This window comes from Staurois parvus, unplaced genomic scaffold, assembly GCF_062004578.1.
Source record: "Staurois parvus isolate SC_StPar_1 unplaced genomic scaffold, SC_StPar_1.0 ptg000682l, whole genome shotgun sequence".
NCBI classification, from domain to species: Eukaryota; Metazoa; Chordata; class Amphibia; order Anura; family Ranidae; genus Staurois; species Staurois parvus.
In genome coordinates this window covers 2,275,013-2,300,007 of record NW_028318478.1, presented here as the reverse complement: position 1 = coordinate 2,300,007, position 24,995 = coordinate 2,275,013, and the positions used below count along the sequence as shown (strand labels likewise).

The window sequence follows — 24,995 nt, the reverse complement described above, 5'->3', positions numbered from 1 at the left end:
CTGCTTTGAGCACAGAAATACTGACATAATCAGACCGCTAGGGATGTTAAAAAAGTTTCTGAAATTGCTATACAATGTCTTGAAGAGCTAATTATTAAATAATATAGAGACTACAGGGTTAATGTAAAATACATTCTCAAAACACCCAGTAGCTTAGTTTGGTATGGATCAAAAATGAATAATAAAAATAGTTAAATAATTAACAGTCTGTAAAAACAGGATATAGAAAGGTTAAAGTGCAGAAAGACTGGCTTGTTCATCAGTATGCGAAGTTGAATTCCGCTTTCTGGCTGAGAGGAAATCTGCAGCTGCCCCTGTTTAAGTTTTCTCTGGCCAAACGTTCTCCTTTTGTTACTAGATGCTTGGGCCTCCCACATCTAGGCACAGATCCTCTACAGCAGATCAGCAGGGTGTGTTATCCTGCAACATATCCACACGTCGACTGATGGCAAGCTTCAGGTAGGTTTTATCGATTGTTCAGTGATAAATATGTATAGATCAACTTTCAGTATTTGTATTGATGACTAGTGACCACCGTTAGATCATACACATTGCATTGCTTCTCCAACTGTTGTTCATGTATAAATCTTAGAAGGGTTTAACAACTACTTGAAATCATAAAGAGCAACAAAACTAATTTTCATAAACTTTAATACACAAATGTTTTAATGATTTCACAGGTGGTCATTAGCATACACAGACTGCCCAGCTTAAAAGGTTAAAAAGGCATAAAATGTGAAGAAAACAGACCCACTTATTCTATACTGGGGCTTGTCTGCAGACCGAAGATATTAATGATATGTGTAAATAGATGATGAATAAATAAGAGTTTCATTAGGACAACATTTGAAGATTATATGGTACCTAGCTGGTGAGTCCTAATTATATCTTTAAAAGGGAATCTAAATGTGTAAATTGCCATATAATGTTAGCATTGATAATGTGCCAGAAGAATCAAATTATTGACCAATAATATTAATTCTGTGTCTAAAGCTAGCAGTCTATATCCTCACTATTAAATATGATCATCTGTCATTCGTTTTTGAGCAATATATACTGTAAGATTCATAACATTAAGCTTTAATTTATTTCAGCATAACATATGAGACTAAAGGCTGATAAACTGTACAGCTTAAAGTCAAAGCGCCACCAATTGCTCCAGAAAAAAAGTTTCACATCCACAAACTTTGAAATATAATTTCCAGAACTGAGCATATATTTGGAGACCAGAGTATAGATTTTGTTAATGCTAAACTGTACAGATATTCATTACGGTTTTCAGGGATTGAGGGGAGTGGATTGCATGGAGTACACACAGCTGCTCTTGTATGAAGTTAAAATAAACCAGATGCTATTTTAGGCTCTGCCTCTTAAAGCAATATATAGATAAATATGCAATTTTAAATGTATTTCTCCAACCAGAAAAACTAAACAAATATAAAGGAAATCTGTAGAATCCTTTACATTTAAAATAATGGCAACAAAGGAATCTTCTTAGAACTTAAGATTCCTATGCGAGTCATGTGGCAACATTTCTCTTATGTAAGCAATATGAGCGTGGCCAAGGTTCAGGCTTCATGTACGCACGTTCACAGAGCTCCAGAAAAATGGTTACTCGCATTTTTTTTTTTTTGTGGATGTTATCTTCAAGGAAACCTGTACCGAGAGAAATGTGGAAGGTTCTGTTACTGACACCTCAAAAGCTAGTTGCCTGGCTGTTATTCTGAGCAGCTCGTTGTAGTACTTTGAGTGACTATGCGAGGACAAGTATGTAGAAAAAGAGTTCACATTTTCTGTGAATATACTGAAGTCACAGAGTCTGCATAACAGCCAGGCATTTTCCAAGGAGGCCAGCAAAGGCATTCTCTATTCATTTCTTAAGAAAGGTTTACTATAAAACAGTTTGATTATTATAAAAACTTAAAGCAGAACTACACTGCATCTGAGCACCACAAAACAACCTAAGCAACCACAAAAATGCTATTCAATTTATTTTTGATATTGACAACAAGCTCACCCATCTATCCATGCCTCAATAGTTTATTTTGTTTTTCACTTTGAACCAACCCCCCCCCCCCCCCCGCATTTTTGGCCATGGCCATCTTGAGTAAGGGCAGATGATTCATATAGCATTTACTTCCTGGAATCCATTTGCCCTTAGCTAGGATATGCACGCGGGGGGTGTGCTTAGCTGTGAAAATCCCTCTTCCCATGAAGATTCCTGGGATGTATGACATCATTTACCTAGGCATGGAGATCAGGAAGTAACATGTAACAAAAAAATGAACTCGTAAACAACAAGTAAATATGTTATATTGTACATTCCTATTACATTTACAAATGCTAGCAGCATAAGAATTAAAAATAGTCAATATTGATTGAGAGAGTGAAATTACACTTTAACTACCTTTCCTAGGTCACCACCTGCTGTTGTATCGACAGACAAAAATATGCTCAACTAATTCACTCATATACAGTGCTAAGTGTACTATTGTGCTAATAGTGCTTCATCAACTGCATTAAAATAAATACATAATTAATTAAGCCATATATGCAAATCCTTCCCTTCAACACAAATCCTCCCCATCCAAATCCACCCTCCTAGCACAAAGCCCCCTTCATACCAAACCAGCAGAAATCTCTTTCTCCTCCCCCAAATCCCCCTCCCAACACATCTCCCCCTCCAAATCCCCTCCACCCCCAAGCACTCCTAGCAGAATTTTCTTCCCTACATCTCCAATCTTTGTCCACACCCCCCCTTCCCATCACTCTATCCCTCTCTCCTCCCTCCACTCTACAATTCTCTCCTCCCTCCCTGAATTTAACCACTTCAAGTCCAGACAGTTTCACCCCTTCCTGTCTAGGCCAATTTTCAGCTTTCAGTGCTATCACACTTTGACAATTGCTTGGGCACACAACCCTGTACCCATACGAATTTTTTTGAGACAGATAAAACTTTATTTTGGTGGTATTTATTGACCACTGGGATTTTTATTTTTTTTTGCTATATAAATGAAAGTCAAATTTTTTTTTTAAAAAAGTGTTTTTCTTAAAAAATTTTGCAAATAAATAATCTTTCTTCATAAATCTTGACCAAAACGTATTCAGCTATCTTTTTAGTAAAAAAAAATATCCCAAATTAGTTTATAACCAAAAATTATAATTTTTAAAAAAAAAATTCACATTTTTATTTTTTTTATATTATTTATGTATTTTTTTAAACATACTGTCACCCTAGCAGCACAGTGTCACCATAGTGACACTGTACTACTTGTGGGGGGTGATGAAGATTTTGTTTATTTTTTACACTGATTGCTTTTACACCAAGGCTGTAAAAGCAATCATTTCTCCTTCTCTCTGACTGCATTCTTGCAGCCGTTGAGAAATACTGTGTGAGCTGTGATTGGTCACAGCTTGTTACTTGGTACAAGGCTGTTGTGAATAGCCGTGTACCATGTGACCTCTGTGATCAGTCAAGCAATGATATCAGGCAGTGACATCTTGTTTACTACTATTCATGTGATCACTGATTGGCCAATCAGTGGCTACCAGCCACCCAAGCAACAGTCCATTCACTCCAGCTCCAACAGTCTAAAAGTGGTTTTGTGATTTATTGTTGATAAATACCAGGGGAGGGGTTGGGGCATGGGATATTCCAAAATGGTTAGCAATTAGTTTGGAGAGGAAAATCTTCTCCTAAGGCAACTGGGAATATTGGACAGTCTAAGGCCTCACAGCTGGGGACCATAGGGCAACTCTCTTTGGCAACTGGTATTAATGGACAATAAAGAAAAAAACATTTTTGTACTTACTGTAAACGGTACAAACCGAGGCCTAGTATACTGCTTGCTCACAAGCCTAAGGCAAGCTGGTTGGAGGAGTGTACAGAGGCTGGCTTAACTTTTGTTTGTCAGTATCCTAACCCCCAGTAGGTGGCAGTGTAACCCAAATGCCTAATAATTCCTATATTCCTATGCCCCTCATTGAGCTCCAAGAAAAATTATTTACGTTAAGTAGGAAAATCTGATACAACTCACAAAAGATAATCAGGCTGTATGATTATGGACAGAATTACTCAGTCTCCTGCCAAGTGTTCACTGCATAGTTTATCATTACAAAAATATGTGGTTTGCAATAGTCTGTGGACATCAAGTGCAGAGATTGGAAAATCTGCCTGGGATCAGTCTGCCAAGGGTTTGGAAAATCTTATTCAATAGTTGGCAATGCCAAAGTTAGAAGCAAATTCCAAAGAAGTCTAAGATTTTTTTTGCTTGCTTTTCAGGAGGCTGAAAAATGAATTCTGATTCGGAAACATCATTTATTGCTACTAAGCCAGCACTGAGTGAATCTCAAGCTATTGCCGTGGCGGAAAATGTATATGGCCTACAAGTAACTAAAGTGAAGCCCCTACCAAGTTATGACGACCAAAATTTCTATATCCAGACCACAAGTGATGTAACAGATGGTGGAAATGAATTTGTCTTGAAGATTATAAATGGTGAATGCAGTAAAAGCACAGAACTTGTTGAAGCGCAAACCTATGTCATGAAGTTCTTGCATGATGAAGGTCTTCCTACCCAATATCCTATGTTAACACAAAGTGGTCATATTATGTCCCTAGAAGCTATAGGTAAGATTAGAACAAATTTAATTTCAAGCATCAATCATCAAATAATGTGAATACCATATCAAATCTAGGAATCATATATCTGAAAACTTAAATTTTATTTGTAAGACTTACAACATTTGATAGTTGCTGAGTACTAGTTGATTTTACATCAATTAGATGTGTAAACTGCTTTGGCATTTATCTTATTTAAAAGGGTTTAACAGCTCCTGTTCCTGCTTATAAAAAACCATTATACATGCAGACAGTATTGGCTCCCCCCTCCCCAGTTGTTGGATCCCATTAGAGTTATATTTGCTCTGGTTGTAGTTATGGGCTCATTCCCTGGAAGACAATCACTAACCATTACATAAGCTAAGATTATTCAATAAGCACTGCAAGACGGAGTGTGCTAACCTACAGTAACTAATAAAGAATTTATTTTCCTGAAGTTATACCTGCTGTTGACCCTCAGGATCCTTATTTACATGTGTAACCCAACACTGGACACATGAAACACTGACAAAGGTTGATATAATAAAGACAAATAGACTCTGCACCTTGCAAATACAGTTGCACTCTGCAATGGTATTTACTCTAAAGGTCAGTAAATGATATGAAACTTCAATTTGTAAGAAGTACCAAATCACATGCAAGGAAAAAAACAAAACAAAAAAAATTTTGCTTGCAGATGACTGGATGATGAAAGTCAACATAGTTTCCCTCATTTACTAAGCTTTGGAGCTAATGCCCTTGCCAATTGCAACTGCGCTTGCAAACTGCACAGTCTATTTGCCTTTAGTAAACCAACCACAAAGTCTTCCAAGGAAAAGCTCAAAGGACAAGCGTTCAGTACTGAGAAATTTGCAGTAAAATAAACAATCATAAGTAGATATAGAAGCTACACCTTTCTAAGATTCACTATCATAACTGAAGGTGAGGTGATAAATATATTTGCAAAACTCTATACATCTCCTTTAAGGGTTCGTTCACACTATATTCAGTGACCAGGGTTTTTTTTCATTGGATAAATGCAGGTCACCGCTAGGGCACATAGAAAACAATTGTCACCAGCCTGTACGTTAACCTTGCTAGCTAGTGTGAACATGGCCTAAGAGAAAATGTTTGTTTAGGTCAATGTGTTTTAATATTTACAAATGCATCTTTTTTATCTTTAAAATTTAGATGAATAAAATTGTTTTAAAAATAAATATTTGTAACAGTGTGCTTTCATGATACGGCGGCTGATTTACTAAAGGAGTTGGGAATATTCCCCTAACAAACAAAAAGTGAAAATTCACTTAAATTATCCAATCATATGAAAAACAAATCTTGTTTAGTTCATCTGCAATATTGAACTGAACTTTCCCTCTTACGAAAGTGTGAAATTAAATCAACAAAATGCATACACGGGTGGATTTACTTTTCCAATTGAAATTAATTGTTGTATTGATTAAGTTACTGCCCTGGATCTCAGCTTTAAATAAATGTAAAGATGTGCTAATAAATCCAGAGCTCCATTAATTTGTGTCTTGTTATTTGCCTGGAGGTCAGCTTTAATGGAAACAAAACTGTAATTTTCATGAGCATACATGGACTGATGTATGAGAAGGGTATGATGATTGTTATTATACAGGATTTATATACAGCCATCAATTTTCACAGTGCTTTACAATCTTAAGGGAGACAGTACAGCTACAAAAGAATAAATTACAAGCGGGTTAGAGGGCCCTGCTCATAAGAGGTTACAATCTAATAGGGTGGGGCAAGTGGTACAAAAGGTAATAACTGTGGGGGATGAGCTGATGGAAGAGTTAAAAGTTCAGCTGATAGTTGGAGGTATGACAGGCTTCCTTGATGAGATGAGTTTTCAGACAATGTCTTAAGGTGGCCAGAGTAGGAGATGAGTAGCTCCAGGGGAGGGGAGATGCTCTGGAGATGCCTTGCAGGCAAGCATGAGAGGAGGAGAAAAGAGAGCTAGAGAGCAGGAGATCTTGAGAAGAGCAGAGAGAACAGTTTGGATGATATTTGGAGACAAGATTGGTGCTATAGCTTGGGGCAGATTTGTGAATGGCTTTGTATGATGTTGTGAGCATTTTGCATTTAATTTACTGAGCTATTGCAAGCCAGTGGAGGAATTGGCAGAGAGGGGTGGCAGACACTGAGTGGTTGGTAAGACAGAGAAGTCTGGCAGCATTCATAATAGACTGAAAAGGAGCCTATGGAAAGGTAGGCCTATGATGAGAAGGGAGTTGCAATAGTCTAGGCAAGATATAACAAGGGAGTGAATGAGTAGCTTGTTGGTTTAATTAATTAAAAATTGGAAACTTTTAGAGATGTTAGGAGATGAAGTCTACAAGCTTTTGTTCGGAATTGGATTTGGGGCCTGAAGGAAAGGCCAGCGTCTAAGATTACACCTAGTACCCCGGCCTGAGAGTTGGGACTGAGAGTTGTATCCCTGATATTGATGGAAAATTCAGGGAGGAGGGCACAAATGAGAGAAGGGGGAATATTACCAGCTTGGTTTAAATTTGAGAAAATAGTGCAACATCCATGTTGATATGTAATTTATTAAGTTAGTAAAGCTTTAGGAGACTGAAAGGTGAGGTGAGGAGAGATAGATATGGGTGTCATCGAATGGTATTGGAAGCCATAGGAGGTTATCAAGTGACCAAGAGAGGAGGTGAAGCTAGAGAAGAGAAGGGGTCCAAGAACAGAGCCTTGGGGGGACCAATACAGAAAGAGGAAGTGTAGAGGAGGAAACTGAGTCATAGGTAACACTGAAGGAGCTCTGTGATAGGAGGAGAACCATACAAAAGCAGAATCTTGAAGGTCAAGGGAGTTTATTTAGAGGGAGAGGGTGGCCATCAGTATCAAAGGCCATAGAGAGGTCTAGTAGTAACAGTATGCAATAGTGGCCATTGGTTTTAGCAGTTAGCAAATCATTAGTACGTTTTAGTAGGGTATGCTCTGTAGAGTGCTGCAAGTGACATCCAGACTGTAAAGGGTCAAAAAGGTTGGTTTCAGTTGTAGATTAAGTGTTCTAACAGTTTAGAGGTGAATGGGAGGAAAGCGATAGATCTTAAGTTGTTCCAGTTGGTGGGGTCCAGTGAGGGCTTTTTAAGTATGGGGGATGATCTGTGCGTCACCCCCACACTTATAGAACTCTTTTACCATTGCACTGTTTGGGCTTTATTTTACCATTAGTGCACTGTGTGTTCTTTTGTTGTTTCATTTCTGTTTGTAAGGTGGGTCCAATTTTTCAGCTGCACGGCTTTTTTACTCCCCCCACCATTAATTTATATATATATAATTTTTTTCCTCTATGCATTGCCCGATACCCCGATACGGTGTCCCCATCTCTCCTTCATTTTTGACATTCTTTCCCCGTGGTTAGGCTCCTCCCATTTCCTTTTGATTGGTCACTACCAGCCACTTGACAGCTCTTAAATTTACCATAGATCAGTAGCAGTGTCAATTATTGGTCATACGTGGCATTTGTTTTGCAATAAGGATGCTTGTTTCAGTTTCAAAACTAGACTGAGGAAATTACCACTAGAAGCCGATTGGCTATTACATTTATTGGCCAATACATTTATCGTTCAGCACACTTTTTATATATCATATACATTTTATACATTAATACATTTTCTTGGCAGTATTCTACCCATGACTTGCATTTGTACATGCTTTCTATGCCATGTTTTGATTATTTTATTTCATAAAATTGGCACATACTGTAAGTAAAAAAAAAAGTTTGATTCATTTTAAAAAAATTAATTTTCTAGATTTTTTTTATATGTTTGTCTGTGAGTTTAGAAAACATATCTAACTTACTTAATTCTCCCCCCAGACTATGGCAATGTAGTACAGAATCATGCCGTGAGACTTCTGAGCTACCTTCCTGGAACACCAGCAGCTCAAATTACAGCAACAGCAACTCCACAAATATTATATGACATCGGCAAAATGGCGGCCACTCTTGATGACAAGTTAGCAAAGGTGTATTATGCTATTAAAATGTATTCTTGTGTTCTGTCTGTTTTCACCCACTTAAAAAGGTTCTCAGGTGTCAAAATGTAAAGGAAGATTTAGTGTGTTACCCCAACACCAAGAATGCTCCTGAATAATAAACCTGCACAGTAAAAGTGACTGCTGGAATCAAGCAAGCAATCATTTGTTACTTCATTATGCACACACTCCTCACTCACTGATCTGCTTAAGTGGCTGAGTCTATGTCATTTTGGCCTGAAACCAGAGGAACTTTTTTTTTACCCCAGAGGAAGCCTTAAAATCATTTTTGGGTCTCAGGGAACCCTTACTAGAACGAATACATTGGGGGTCAGTGGGAAAAATGCCCCATACATTGGTAGTCATGAGGAAGAATGTCCTCCGTACAGGCAGCTTAAAAGATCATTAGTGTAATAGAGCTGGGTCTGTCAAGTGACATTGGTCCTAGAACTATGTAGGCACTATCAAATGAAGGGGAAATCAGGCAAGCAACTTGATATGGTGGGTACTCGGCGAGGGTGAGGATCCAAGAGCACCAATGGGGGGCTTGAGAAGAGGGGGATTGGTGCTGCTTACCTGCACAGAGCATATAAGCATAACAGGTTTGTTTTTTTTAAATAACGGTTTAGATGAGCTTCAGTCAGTTTTCTAAAAATTAAAAGTCAGCAGCTACCGGTCCAGGAGTCCAGAGCTGTCCTCACCCAAGCAGATTCTTTGCCAGTCTTCAGGTCTCTAGTGCCGCAATGTTTACTGTAGGAAGCTGGCTGTGACTTCCTGCTGCTTTACAGTTGGCTCCCCACTTCACCTGCCTGAGCCACACTGCACTCTGTGAATGATCCTGCAGTATCCTCGGACCTGTGACATGTTCCAGGAGTTTGTGGCAGGGAGGTGGGGGGGGGAGACCTTCCAATGGGATCACCTAGGCTATCCCAGTAGAAGTGGGAGTGGGTATCTGCTAGAAAATGAAAACAAAAGCCTAATCCATGTGGAATAAACTCTGGGGCAATTAGTTCTAATAATAGTTTTAGGGCAATGAAACTGAACCTATTCACTGAGTATATTCCCAGTAAAAATCTGGCACATGAACTGGGGAGTAAAGGTTTTCCATCAGAGTCTTTTCACTAAGATGCTTTGTTATGTTTCTTCTGGGTCAGTTGCTTACTCTTAAGGGAAGCAAGAATTAGAAATACTGCCCCAGAGGAGGAAGTAGACTGGTGGAATTACAAGTTGAAGAGACCTCAGGATGCACTGATGAAGACATTAAAGCAACCCTGTCAGACAAAAAAAAAATCTACATGGCAGTTCTCTGTTATAGAAGAGTTATTGTACCCATCTTTTCTGCATCCCCTCTCTCCTGCCTTCAGTCTATTGAGATGGTGCAGGCTCCTTCAGGTGCTTCAGCATTTAACATTCCTGGGACTATAAAACACATGGGTCCCCCACCACACACCATAGTTCTTTCCTGCAATCCGAAGATCAGATGGCATAATGGTTGGAGGATTGAACTACAGGGAGTGGTGGATAACTTACTACACTCCTGGGAGTGTCAAATGCTGAAGAGTCTAAAGGAGGTTGCCACTGTTTAACGGGGTGAAGGTAGGAGACAAAAGACACCAGATAGGAGAGAATAATATTTTTATTTATTATAGGTACTTGTATAGCGCTGTCAATTTATGCAGCACTTTACATCTATATTGTACATTCATATCAGTCCCTAATCCTCAAGGAGCATACAATATAAGGTCCCTAAATCACATTCATACATACACATACTATGGCCAATTTAGATAGGAGCCAATTAACCTATCAGCACATCTTTGAAGTGTGGAAGGAAACCAGAGCACCCGGAGGAATCCCAAGCAGGCACTGGTAGTGTCTTGACTGAGATATGAACCAATGACCCTAGAGCTGCCAGGAGGATTCTAGACACCTGAAAGTGTAATTTTAACCATCTAAAGTGCAGAATTTTAGGCTCTGGCAGTGTGCTCACTGTGTTTATGTTATGCAGCCATATAGTCAGGAGGAGTATGTGTGCATTACATAACAAAACTTCAAATGTTAATGCAGTTCCAATTTGAGTTTTAATCTGTTTTCTGGGTTATTATACTGGTTTGAACATTTGCATATCAATTTTGGTATTCCAAATAGTCATTCAATGAAAATTAACACATGTGTTACTTTAATTCCTAAAGCAATTTTGTACTCCTTTCAGAAATTTCAGCATCCACATAAAGAGCATTTTAACCGTGGAAAGTTCATTTGGAACTTGTCAAATGTCCCATTGCTGAGGAAATATCTATATGCAGTTACGGAAGAAAGTTTACATAAAAGAATTGAAGGAGTCATCAACGAATATGAGACTTCTGTACAACCAAATCTGAAACTGTTTCGCAAATGTAAGTGAATTGATCCTTTCAGGCAACTGTTATTGTGGTATATATACTCTGATGAGAGTGCGTAAAGAAGTTCCAATACTTTGCTGCTAGTGACTATGATAATCTCCAAACATCAAGTCATTTAGACATCAGAGTTGATTTACTAAAAGCAAATAGGCTGTTCGCTTTGCAAGGTAACTATCCCTTAGCTTAGTGAAAGCAGAACTCAACTGTATTTGAGCACCACAAACTGAAAACACTATTTAATGCAGTTTTATTTAATCAAAGCAAACTCACCCATCTATCCATGTCTCTGTGCTTTATTTTGCTGAAAAAACACCCCTAGCATTTCTAGCCATGGCCATCTTGAGTAAGGGCAGATGATTCATGTAGTTTTCACTTCCTGGAGTCCATCTGCTCTTAGTTCAGGCATGCAGACAGGAGGGTGTACTACGCTAAGAAAGCCCATCCTTCCCTACTCCAGATGAAATTTAAAAAATATCCATGAAGATGCCTGGAGTGTATGACATTTGCCTAGACCAGAACTAGGAAGCAACTGAAGAAATGTTAAAAAAACAAGGTTTAAACCAAGTAAATATAATATACCTTCCTATTTGCTAATGCTACCAAAATAAGGATGCAGTATGTAGCGCCCCTCTAGATAGCCAGGGAGAGAGAGTTTTTTTTCTTTAGGTAGAAAAGCTGAGTAGCAGCCTCTGCATGAGACAGTGGGCCAAATTTATGACACGGCTGATGGCTCTGCAGGTAAGTTCCTTGATACCTCTCCCTGCTCTAGAGACTTGGAGAAGATTCTAGAAGCAGTGGGCAGGCATGAGAAGGGGCTGGCCTGCACACTTAGAGGACTTTGGCCATTCCCAAAGCAGGAGGTTTGGCATGGGGCCAAGGCAGCCTTTAAGTGTGACTGAGCATGCTCACCAGCAGAAGAGTTAATGTACAAGATGGAGTGAGAGGCAGAGATGCAAGAGCTTTGGAGTGGGACCCAGTGGGAAAGGGCCTAACTACAGGCTGGGGACTTGGAATGGAAGATCCCCAGCCCCCAGAGGGAGAACCACATGTGGAGCCAGGGAAGGAGCCAGCCCAGCAGAAGGCCTGAAGGAAGCCACCAACCCAACCAGCTCACAGGAAAGGCCTGAGTAAGTAATCCTGCACCTCCTGGGCCAGACAAGAGGAGAGGACATTCTGGTGGGAAACCTGACTAGGTCTACAACTGGGACTGTTACTTTTAAAGTGGCAGCTTTGGATCCCCTTGCTAAGGGATTTCCTCCAGATAGCTGGATGAGAAGAAGATTCATCGGGGGTCTGGGGTGGTACACCAGGAAAGACTTGAGAGCTGTCTCAGAAGAGTTTTGCTGTAAAGTGCCATTCCATACACCCCTCAACTCCATCCAAGTTCACTACCCCTAATAAAACTTAAAAAATCAAGCTCAAGGATTGTTTACTGTCTCCAGAATGCAAGTCTGTGAGAAATTTGTGTTGTCTAGCTGTGCACGACTATAGGGGAACCCAAATCTTCAGCAACGCCTAAGGAGGTAGTGCCACAAGTATAACATGCAAGGAAAAAAAAACAATATTTTTGCTTGCACATGATTTTAGATGGAATTCATCAGAGCTTCACCTCGTTCAGTAAGCTAAAGGGAAAATTCCTTTGCAAAGTAAACAGCCTATTTGCTTTTAGTAAATCAAAATGTTGAATATCAGCAGGGGAATAACAATACATGGTCCATGTCTGATGGGTTTTAGTCATCACTTCAAATTCTAATGTAGGGTCAATATATCTTCAAGAGTAACTTTTGTTCAGAAAAAAATCCCCTCAGGGTGATCTGTGTACATTGGAAGGATTTTAAACTTTGTAGCAGATTTCTACCATAAATGTATTGTTATTTATAGAAAATTAGAGCAGCTGCAGATTGAAAAGGAAAAGTAATTTTTTAATAACATTCAATTACAAGATTGCTTGTGTAGTAATTGTACTATTATTTGCTATTTGTTCCACAAAAGTGGAGTTATACTTTTTAGCAGAACTCTTGGCAAACAGCTTCACACAAACCTGGTTTGCCTACTAAAGAATTTGTATTTCGATCCATTGAATCCCAAGATTAACATAATTCGGCCACACAGCCTAGGCCTGTCCGGCAGGGCAGGAGGTTTGATTTTTCTCTACTGTAGTTAAGTAACAATTATAGGTCTTTCCCTTTAACAGTCTTTGACTGGGCAGTGTAGGGAAAAGCAGCATACTGATCCGCTCATGTCTGTCACTCTGCTCTATTAATTCATCATTATAGTCCGTGTTTAAAAAAAAAAGAAAAGAGCACACTGCAGCACAGCTAGTTTGCTCTGTGTGATGTCCTTCCTTCTCCTAGTTTGAGCTCTGATGTACAGGGACTCTATATAGGAGATTACTGAATTCTCAGACAAATGTCAGAATTTTCACACACCTTTTTGAACACAGAATCTCTGCATGTGAGCCATGCTTGGCTCAATGTTTTCAAACTATGCAACAGATTCCAGCATCACTTGGAATTATCTGACCAAATAGGGTTTGACATTACAGATATAATTAGGGTTTCCAAATGCAGAGTAGGTATGATGGATTATGTTGTGTACTAGGAAATCTGGAAATTAGAATATGTATACGCAAATAGTCAGCAAATACAGTAATTCCTACACCGTTCACCCGATTTGGATGTAAATACCCTCAAATTAAAGCTGACAGTCTGCAGTTAAAGCACAGCTTGTTAGTTTCATTTCAAATCCATTGTGGTGGTGTATAGAGCCAAAAATGTTAGAATTGTGTTGATGTCCCAATATTTATGGACATGACTGTATCTTTACTGTATGTATGTCTACTCTTTCGGCTTGTTCGGATTGCTCTCCAAAGAGCATCTGACAGGCATTGTGGAAGCATTGTATCACCTCCTCAACACCTGCTTTAACACCTTGAACCCCACACTAGCACACCACAACCACATGCATTGCATATGGTTGTGGGGTGTTTGCAGAGCTGCCCCATTCACTTGTAAGGGTCACTATGTCCATCAAAATTGACAGGGGGGGGTATAAATCCTGCCTGGGCTGTAAAGCAAAGCATCGTACTGTACACTCCCGCCCTCTGCGTCTGCATCTAAAGGGGGCAGCAGATAGAGCAGTAAGTGAGGCTTAACTGCAGGGTTTTACTGCCCTTCACCACTAATGTGAACCCTTAGAGTGCCCATTCTTGGTCTGACATTTGCAGGTAATATACCCAATAATACTGAAACCTTGATTATGTTTCATTGCAATACATTTTCTTTGAGATATCTGCCCATCTTTTCAATTGAACCAGGAGATACCTGGGCTCCACTATGAAATTATTGTTAAATAACAAAAACAAAGTGATCTGTGAACATTTGATCTCATTGTACCAGAAGTACTTTAGAACACCCATTTCATCAGAACATACTGGAATTTCAAGAATGCTCCCACAATGGAAGTTCAAGGCATGACCCTTTTTAAAAAGAAAAACCTGAAGGGAAAAAAAACAGAAAGCTGCCTTTACCAGCTATTCTCCGCCTATATTGACAGTCTCTGGCTTCACTCATTATAGTCTCTGATCTGGTAAATCATGCAAAATGTATAACTTTGTTCTGCATACTGGTCTTTTTTGAAGCAAGAGGGTCAGTATGACAACCAGGCAGCTAGTATTTTCAGGAGACGAGATCAGCAATAGCAAATTTCTCTCAATACAACCAGCAAAGATGCACACCATCAGTATCCACTAGATGGCAGCATCAGAGCACTTAAGTTTTAGGTACAGTATACAATATTTGCCATAAAAGGTAAAGTGGTTGTAAAGCCTGAAGGCTTTTTACCTTCATGCATTCTATGCATGATGGCAAAAAACTTGAGTATGTAGCTGCTGTCAATCACAGCCAATGAGATGGGAGCAGGGGAGGGGCCGAGCCCCGTTCTGTGTGTCTTGTGGACGCACAGAGCAGAGCTCGGGAACAAGTATTCACAAGTGCCCCCATAGCAATGGGGTTGCTATGGGGCATGCGGTCTAGAGGAGAAGCCCAAAGCACCGACAGGGGGAGGATCAAAGCTGCTCTGTGCAAAACCATAGTATAATATAAGATAAATAGTGCAGCGCTTGATGTTATATGACTGTACCAGTATTGGAGATGGTACAATATCCCTTACTTAAATGTCAGCAGATGTGGACCATATGCATTATATGTGACCAAACACACTATATGTGATCCTCCCATGAGTTGGAAACAGGAGGAGGAGAAGGAATGACATGAACTCCAACAATTATCACTTCACAATACAAAACGCACAATATAAATGCACAATATAGTCCAATCATCAAAGAAACACAGATGAGTGTATCCCGATGAGATCTTTGTAATGCATGTAGTCCGGCAATGTGCAGAAGAAATGAATGAATTGCGCACTCACCGGAAGCACAATTTAAATGTGCGTTTGTGTCTCATACACCAAAGATCACTCCGACTGTGGATGAAAGGAAACTCCAAAAGATGGTTCTATGATGAAAGATGACCCATCTGGGGATTCCTACTGGCATACAGGTTCCAAACAGGATCAGCTGGATATATCTCTGAGCTTTGGAGTAATCGCCTGGTGGTCCAGCTGGTATAGAAGAGTGGCCGCCGGACCTCCTTTGATCCGGCGGTTTAGCGTCACGGCTAACAAGGGCTACTCCTTGACGCGCGTTTCGTATCACACGTACATCATCAGAAGGAATAAGAGCCATCAGAGGAGAAGCCCAAAGCACCGACAGGGGGAGGATCAAAGCTGCTCTGTGCAAAACCATAGTATAATATGTTTGTTATTAAACAATTAGGCCTTTAATATAACTTTAAAGCAGCAAGTTTTGTAAAATGAAAGAATATATTCCACAAAATGAGTCTATTTATGTATACATTTAAAAGTTAAAATGCCTAGGTCTGTATGACTGAGCCATCCAATTGCTGCCCTTAAACAAATCATTAGCAATAAAACACAGAATATAAAAAACTTGGCCTCTATGGGGGTCTGCACCTTACTGAAAAGAATTCTGCTGAAAAAAAATATTATAAGGATATATGCCAACCCCTACAACTGCAAAATAATGTAAGGAAACTATTTTATAGCAGACATTTGGATATTGAGAAAATAGCTACATACATAGCTGAAATACTTCTATGGTAACGGTTTACCTGCTATAGGATATGTGATACTATTCAGCCATTCTACCACACTACACAGCCTAACAGAAGACATGCTTACATAGTTGGGAAGGCTGAAAAAAGACACCAGTCCATCCAGTTCAAAATGCGTACGTGTGTGTTTATGTCACTACCATCTTAACTATTCCTGTACATTGTGTTTGCTAAGAACACATCCTAAAGTTTCTTAAATGTATCTACACACCCTGCTGACACTACCTGGAGTTCCACAAACCGCTCTAACAGGAAAGAATGCCTTTAATATTGAACTGCTTCTCATCCAGCTTTATCGTGTGGCCAGGTGTCTTTTTTAGAGACCTTAGGTTAAATAGTTTTTTTTTTTTTCAAATGCCAGAGCCTTTATTTAAAAATTTGTATATTACAATCATATTCCTTCTTAAGTGTATCTTCTCCAGGGAGAATACGTTAAATTTTTATAGTTGTTCATCATGAGCCAGGTCTTCCAGCCATTTTATTACCTTTGCTGCCCTTCTCTGGATTCTCTCCAGTTCCAGCACATCCTTCCTGAAGATTGGTGGCCATACCTGGATGGCACTCTCAAGGTGTGACTAAACCAGAGTTTTGTAAAGTGAAGATTCTCTCCTAGAGAGCAACTTGCATTCATATTTTTAGCTCCCAAGAACATTACTTTTCATTTTTTTTAATATTAAACCATCTGCCATATGGCTGCCCAACCATCTATTTTTATCAAGGTGGTCTTGTAAAGTACTATATCCTGTTGTGAAGTAAGTGCCCTGCTTAGTTTTGTATCATTAGCAAATACTGAGATTGTGCTATTTATTCCAACCTCTACAGTATATAGTTTATGAACAAATTAAACAGAATCGGTCCCAGGACAGAGCCCTGAGTTACCCTGCTCATAACTCTAGACCAGGCATCACTAAATGGCGGACTGCAGTCTGAATACGGATTGAGTAACAGTCCTGCCCGGACCACAGCCACACCACTTAGCGGCTTGAGTGGACTCCTCTCCTCCTGCTGCTGCAGCTATTAATTATTGAGAGGAATGGCAGCGGGGACTCCTGTTCTGTATGTACTCTTCTGCCGTGGCCACTGCTGTTGAACTCCAGCAGGAAAGAGGGCAGGAGGAATGGAAGGAAGGATTCCTCATCAGAATGTATGCAGAACAGGGGGGAGGACAGGAAACACTGCAGGTCTACAGGAGAGCGGGGAAGGAGAGTGAACCTTTCACTCAAAAAGTGGATTACTCACTTTTTACAGGAAGAGTTAGGCAGCTCTCACCCTCAGTGGAAACCTTCTATGCCTCCTGTCTTCCCACCTGCTCTGAGTTCAGCAGCAGCAAGCCAGTACATTCAGAAGAGGAGTTCTTCCTTCCATTCCTCCCGCTGTCTTCCCTACTGTGACTTCAACAGCAGCAGCAACAGCGGCAGCAGCAGATGATTACATACATAACTGGAGTCCACCCCACCATTCCTCCAGCCCTCCACAATGTGTTAATGTATGTGGAAGATTATGGGGTAGAGGGGGTTGTGATATCAGAGGGGGGAATCTGTGAGATTAGGAAACTGTGATATGGGGGTGCTGTTAGAGGGGGAGCTGTGAAATGGGGGGGCTGTAATGTGAGGAGAACTGTGATATGGGGGGCTGTGATGTGAGGAGAGCTGTGATATGGGGGGCTGTGATGTGAGGAGAGCTGTGATATGGGGGCTGTGATGTGAGGAGAGCTGTGATATGGGGGAACTGTGATGTTAGAGGGGGAGCTGTGATATGGGGGGCTGTGATGTGAGGAGAGCTGTGATATGGGGGGCTGTGATGTGAGGAGAGCTGTGATATGGGGGGCTGTGATGTGAGGAGAGCTGTGATATGGAGGAACTGTGATGTTAGAGGGGGAGCTGTGATTTGGGGGGCTGTGATGTGAGGAGAGCTGTGATATGGGGGAACTGTGATGTTAGAGGGGGAGCTGTGATATGGGCAGCTCTGATGTGAGAGGAGGGAGCTGTGATATGAATGCACTCTGATGTCAGGAGAGGGGGAGCTGTGATGTAGGGGGTTGTGATTGCAAAGGGGACTGTGATGTGAAAGGGGGTTGTGATGTAAGCGGGGCTATAATGATGTGGGGCTCTGATGTGAAACGGAGTTGTGATGTACGGGGGGTCCAAGGACATTAAATGTAAAGGGGGCTGTGATGTGAAAGAATAGAAAAAAAATTAGTTTCTGACCTCTGCAGAAAGAAAAATGTTACCAACCAGACCTCCATGAATTTTAATTCAGTACCCCTGTTCTAGACCATTAAGAAATATATGTGACTAATCACTACTACCTGGAAACACTCCTGCAACAAGTTTTCTATTCAAGTACAGGTCATCAATGCCAAAAGACTTCAAATTATTATTATTATTATTATTATACAGTATTTATAAAGCGCCAACAGTTTGCTCAGCGCTTTACAATATAACGGGAGACAATACAGCAACAATACAGTTCAATACAAGAGGGATAGAAGGGCCCTGCTCCTCGGAGCTTACAATCTAGCTAAATTAATTGTTTATGGGATATTGTATTGTAACGCCCTCTAGGTTAGTTAGTTTTTTGGTTTTGTTTGAGGCTGAGTAAGCCTGGAAAGTGAGGTAGTGAGGTTACCTCAGGACAGGCTGGGAAGCTCTGTCATGTCAGGGCTTCTGGAGCCCTCCCAAAAGGTTTCTGAAAAAGGGGTGGAGGAGGGGTGGAGGCACAGATCTGCATATTTGAGGGACTCTGTTCAATCCCCTGGCAAGAGGCTGAGCATGGTGACCAGGGCAGAGCCTGGGGAGAAGGTGTAGTATCGGGTTGAAGATGGACTGAAGAAGGCTGGAGAGAGTATGGAGCCTGGGAGGGGGCTCCAGGGAGGGGAGTCCCCCCTACAGGCAGATCGCTAGAGAAGAGAATCTCCACTGCCTCAACTTCTCCTGGGGAGGACAGCCTGTGTAGCAAGGAAGTAGCCAGCCCAGTGTAAGGCCTGAAGGCAGCCACCAACCCTCTAAGCTAACAGGAGAGGACCGTGTGAGTACTGTTACACCTCCTGGGCTGGATAAGCGGAGAGGGCAGTCAGGTGCAAGACCCAACGAGCTTCTCACCTGGGACTGTTTAAAATAACAGCTTTTGGGCCCCCTTGCTCAGAGATAACCTCAGGCAGCTAGGTGAAGAGAAGGAATCATCCGAGGGTTTAAGGAGGTACACCTAAGAGCCTTTGGTGCCCTTAAAGAAAAGACTGTTGCTAATCCGAATCTTTGTACATAGTTGCTAAGCAGTTGCCCTCAAATTCTACAGTTCCTCGGGCATCCCATATACCCCTAGACCCTATCCAAGTTTAACCCCTCAATAAAATAACAAAACCAAGCTCAAGGACTGTTTATTGTCTCCAGTGCAAAGTGTGGGAAATGCGTGTTGAATGGCAATGGAGAGCTTTAGGGGACCCAAAACTCAGCCAATCCTAAGGGGATAGTGCTACATATGAATGGCTTAGCAAAATATATATACACAAAATATAGTCCACATGCCTTCCTTTATCCGGATTACAGCTCACCTCTCCAAGAATGTTATTAGGTTGGTCTAAAAAATAAATAAAAGTTCTTTGTAAATCCCTGTTGGTTACTGCTAATGTTACTATTTTCATCAGCAGATTCTTGGATAGGGTCCCTTATCATTCTTTCCAGTAGTTTACATACTATTGACATTAGGCTGTCTGGTCTGTAGTTCCCAGGCGTATATCCTGAATATTGAACACTTTTTTGGAACATTTTTGAATATTGGTACCACATTTGCCTTTGCCAAATTGCTGGTACCATTCCAGTCAATAAGCGGTTTTCAAAAATTGGCAACAATGATCTGGCTGTAAAATTCAAGAACTCTCAGGTGTGGGCCATCTGGTCCTGGTGCTTTGTTCACATTAATCTTTTCTAGTCTGTTTTGAAAACTGGTTTCTGTCAGCCAGAAGGTTGATATACTGTTTTTAACATTACTGTCTTGTTTATTATATCCCTCCTTTTTCATTTGTGTAAACTGAGAGGAATGTATTTAATACAGTTGCCTTCACCTTGTCAAAGGAAGAATGTGTTTAATACATTCGCTTTCTCCCTGTCACTTGTTATCAACTTCCCCTGTAGACATGTTCATTTTGTTTCTTTATGAATCGAAATCCTGACAAAATTTTTGTTATTTGGAGTTTCGGATGTATATGAATTTCTGAATCACAATAGTAACGAATTCCAACAAATCCGAAATTATAACAAAACGAATTATGTGAAATCGAAACTGGAAAATGAATTAGAATGGAAAAATATTGCAATAAATACAGTAAGGTATACAAGTGAAATTTGATGATGATTCCTACTTAGGCTGCTTTATAGAATATAATATAAAATAATAGAACAGAATAAAATAGAATAGAAAAGAATATAACAGCATAGAAAAGAAAATAGAATAAAACAGAATAGAAAATAGAGGAATACAATATAATACCATAGAAAAAAAAACAAATAAAATAGAATAGAAAGTAGAACAGAATAGAAAATAAAGGAATTGAACAGAACAGAATGAATATAGCCATCTTCCTAAATTTGAATTGATTTGAAAATAAAGAATGTACGAAATGAATATCGAAGACAAATATTTCTTTAATAGCGAATATGACGAAATTAAATTATTAACTTAAATTCTGTGCCTGCGTGGGTTTCCTCTGGGTACTCCAGTTTCCTTCCACACTCCAAAGACATGCTGGTAGGTTCATTGGATCCTGTCTAAGTTGGCCCTAATATATGTATGTTTGAATGTAAGTTAGGGACCTTAGATTGTACACCTGTTGAGGGTTAGGGACTGATGTGAATGTACAATATATATGTAAAGTGCTGCGTAAATTGATGACGCTATATAAGTACCAGAAATAAATAAATCCAAAACTAAATGAGTTTAACCATCGTGCACATCTCTATTCACCTTATCTTTTATGGGGCCAATATCTTCCAACTTTGTCTTTTTACTATTATTAATTTTGAAAAACTTTTTGGGATTTTGCTTATGTCCTCAGCAATGAGTCTCTCATAATCTATTTTAGCTGCTCTAACTGTACTCTTGCATTTCCTATTGCACGCTTTGTAGTTTTGTTACAGTGATGGTGACTCTTCAGCCTTATATTATTTAAAGGACTGTTTGTTTACTCATTAATATGCCTTTTTACGTTAGTATTTAGCCACCTGGGTTTAATGTTTATTTTTTTTATGCATTTGCTGCCCATTGGAACTCAGGAATGTCATTGTATAGTATGTCCTTAAAGTACGTTCACTTTTCTTTAGTGTTCTTTGATTCAAAAATTTGATCCCATTTAGTGTCATGTAGTATAGAACACAGCTTAGTAAAGTTGGCTCTTTTGGAATTTCTTGATCTACACTCCTGTTCTTTCCTAATTCAGCAGTGCTGCTTCCTATGTCACTTGTCCACCCCTGGCCTGCCTACTGGACAGTAAAACCCCAATTGAACTTTCAGTGTAAACCAATTAAAAGCTTTGCAGCTGCATTAAAACAAAGGCAGTGCTACTGGTAGGATCACCAGGTAAAAGCAAAGGTAAAAAAAAAAAACCTAACTAACTTAAGGTGAATAAGGACTGGTAAGGTGCAATATATTACTATTTCTTTTAGGGTTTGACATGTATGCACTATATTACACATTTAAAAAAATACAATTAATGAGCCTCCTTAATTCTCTTTTTGTCTTCATTAGGCATAAATCATGGCGACTTAAATGACTACAATATACTTGTGCAAAAGACCAACACATCAGATGGAAACACTAAGGAACAGTACCAAGTGTCAGGAATTCTGGATTTTAGTGACATGAGCTATGGTTATTATGTTTTTGAAGTGGCAATCACAATTATGTACATGATGATTGAAAGTAAAGACCCTCTTCCTGTAGGAGGGTATGTACTTGAAGGATTTGAAAGCGTCATCCCATTGACCAGAGAAGAAAAGGAGGCCATCTTCACCTTGGTGTGTAGTAGATTTGCTCAGTCTCTAGTCATGGCCAAGTACAGCGTCCTGCTTTGCCCAGCCAATGAAGATTACCTTATGATAACCTCTAAAACTGGCTGGAAGCATTTAATCACACTACTTGATAAGGGCAAAGAAGGTGTACAGAAAATCTGGGAAGAAACTGCAAGAAGGTACCGTGAGACGATGCATCAGATCTAAATGAGTAAATCTCCACATTGCATAGAATGCATCTAAAATAAAAAGTACTATTGATATTGATAGTTGAGGAGAAATCATGAATGTAAGAAAATAAAAATTAACTTAAAAAGGGAAAAAGTTCACCTTTTAATCAAAATGAAAATGTGAACCGACTCCAAATATCCAGGCCACCCCGTCCAGAACCCACTGCACATAGTATCCATGGTGCCCCATGTTGCCAGTGTAGTGCATACACAGCCCCGGAGTGAGTTTCCATCATATTGATTGCTATGGCAAGCACTCAATCAGCGCAGCCACATGACAATGATGACCAATGAGAAGGGCATCTAAAACTACTTCTAGCAGGCATCCCAGAAGTAAGAAATGCTTCTAATTTTCTCATTGGTCTGTGCGGTCACGCGAGTGTGCTGACCAGTGAGTGTTTGCCACTGCAAACATTATAAATAAATATAGATGCTCACTCTAGGTCTGTGTATTGCTATATATGGACCACTACACTGGTGGCACAGGGTATCATGGGTGATATGTGCAGCAGGGTCCAGATGAATGTCCAGTGTACTTGTGTACTTTGAGTTAGTTCGCCATTTCATTTTTTTGTGAAATGGTGAATGCACCCTTTAAATATCTGCTCTAAAAAATTACAACTTTATGGCATTGATGAATGCAGGCTGGCAGCACTGTCAAGGCTATATTCATAAAGTGGCATACTAAAATGTGTACACTATAAGCCTCCCTCCTAGATTGTAAGCTCCAAGGAGCAGGGCCCTCGATCCCCTCATGTTTTGCATTGTATTGGTATTGTTCTGTCACATGTTCTGTCCCCCTTTGTAATGTACAGTGCTGAGCGAACTATTGGCACTTTATAAATACTGTATAAGAATAATAATAATTCCCTCCCTTGACACACTGTGAATCTGTAGATCAGTCATTTCTGCCTTTCAGCCATACATATAAAGGATCTAACAACTAAATGGTTTGCTGGGAATATGAGGAATTAATCGTGGAAAGTTAGATCTTTGTAAATATAGATAAATCATATTTCATGTTAAAAGGTAAGCACACCAACAGAAGTGGAAAAACCTTAGCAAAATAGAAAGGCTGTATTAGAAGTAATTACTTTCCCCAAGTCATAGGGGTATGTTTAAACAAAATGAGTTGGACAAATGTGACAAGCTTTACCCACTCTTGATAAATTTTGACCATAATTTGCTTAATGCAGAGATTCCCTATGCTTATCAGCAACATCGAGAGGACATCATGTGGATTTTTCCTTAAAAAATACTTCATTATGGCCACTAGATGGAGCTTACAATCATAAAATCTCATTACACTTTACTCCTTGTGTGCCAGCATATTGTAAAAGTGTTTTTTTTCCTGAAGTTCTCCTTTGAGAGGTCTATTTATAAAACATTAGCTGGACAAATGTCACATATATTCATGCAGGCTGAACAAATATTCCCTGTATTTTCTATACTAGATTCATTCCTATGACCATCAGCACTATCTAGTGCCCAAAATGCAAAATTGTTTTCTGAACTAACTTAGTGAGAAAACATACAGCTCTTTGGCAACTAGATGGAGCTGGCGATCATAGGAATTATTCTAGTACAGAAAATTCGTCTAGCCTGTTCAACAAATGCTTTATAAAATACCCACTAAGAGAAGAGAAACAAAATTTATAAAACGGACAGGAGAACCTTAGCTATGGGCAATGATTAAGTAAATTACAGCCATAGAAGGGGTGTTTAAGAGGAGATAGGATTGCTATCCACAAATTAATCAGTAGTGACTGTAGTAATGGGAACAAACTGTTTAATCTAAATTCCTGGCCAGGACATATGGCCACAATTTGGGGTTGGAGGAAAGGAGTTTTAAATCTGAATTTGCAACAGGGGGTTTTAAAAGATTAGAGCAGTAAAAGTATGGAACTCCATTCTCCAGGTAGTGGCATCAGCTGGGAGTGCTGAATACGTCGAAAAAACATCTAGATTTTTCCCCTCAATGGGCACAATATACTGTACAGGGGTGTGTACATTCCTAGAAGACTCGAACTGATATGACCATAGATTGGACTAGATGGACTTGTTTATTTTCCAGTCTTATCTGCTATGCAATCATGTATAATAAAACCCAGGGCTCAACAAATCCCAGGCACTAGGTCACCAAGGCGACTAGAAATTGCGTCCTGATGCCTGAGTTCACACACTGCCTCCCACAGACTTCACTGGAACATCAGCCAGGAGTGGCTTCGTAAGAAGCATTTCAAGGTCCTGGAGTGGCCTAGCCAGTCTCCAGATCTCAACCCCATAGAAAACCTTTGGAGGGAGTTGAAAGTTCGTGTTGCCCAGCGACAGCCCCAAAACATCACTGCTCTAGAGGAGATCTGCATGGAGGAATGGGCCAACATACCAGCAACAGTGTGTGCCAACCTTGTGAAGACTTACAGGAAACGTTTGATCTCTGTTATTGCCAACAAAGGATATATAACAAAGTATTGAGATGAACTTTTGATATTGACCAAATACTTATTTTCCACCATAATTTGCAAATAAATTCTTTCCTAATCAGCCAA

At 39.9% G+C, this 24,995-nt stretch overlaps 2 protein-coding genes across 3 annotated transcripts in view; one reads left to right on the top strand and one right to left on the bottom strand.

Moving 5' to 3' along the window:
• LOC149447529 (long-chain fatty acid transport protein 2-like) overlaps nt 1-24,995 on the bottom strand; it is a 306,199-nt gene that overhangs the window by 127,409 nt on the left and 153,795 nt on the right. The gene's annotated exons all lie outside the window — the stretch shown is intronic.
• HYKK (hydroxylysine kinase) lies at nt 284-24,995 on the top strand. 2 transcript variants are annotated; one of them, XM_089652377.1, is made up of 6 exons: nt 284-459; nt 681-871; nt 4,283-4,630; nt 8,460-8,608; nt 10,830-11,013; nt 21,954-24,995. In XM_089652377.1, exons 3-6 carry the CDS (start codon nt 4,294-4,296, stop codon nt 22,421-22,423), a joined length of 1,140 nt encoding a protein of 379 aa, XP_089508503.1. In that variant the 5' UTR covers nt 284-459; nt 681-871; nt 4,283-4,293; the 3' UTR covers nt 22,424-24,995. The 2 variants fall into 2 exon arrangements, with proteins under 2 accessions (XP_089508503.1, XP_089508502.1); XM_089652376.1 differs by lacking the exon at nt 681-871.

Excerpts from the sequence above, each read along its gene's own strand:
- HYKK (XM_089652376.1), top strand. The coding sequence starts at position 4,294 with ATGAATTCTGATTCGGAAACATCATTTATTGCTACTAAGCCAGCACTG. Across the intron at positions 4,631-8,459 it reads TATGTCCCTAGAAGCTATAG|ACTATGGCAATGTAGTACAG; the intron begins GTAAGATTAGAA and ends TTCTCCCCCCAG. Across the intron at positions 11,014-21,953 it reads TCTGAAACTGTTTCGCAAAT|GCATAAATCATGGCGACTTA; the intron begins GTAAGTGAATTG and ends TGTCTTCATTAG.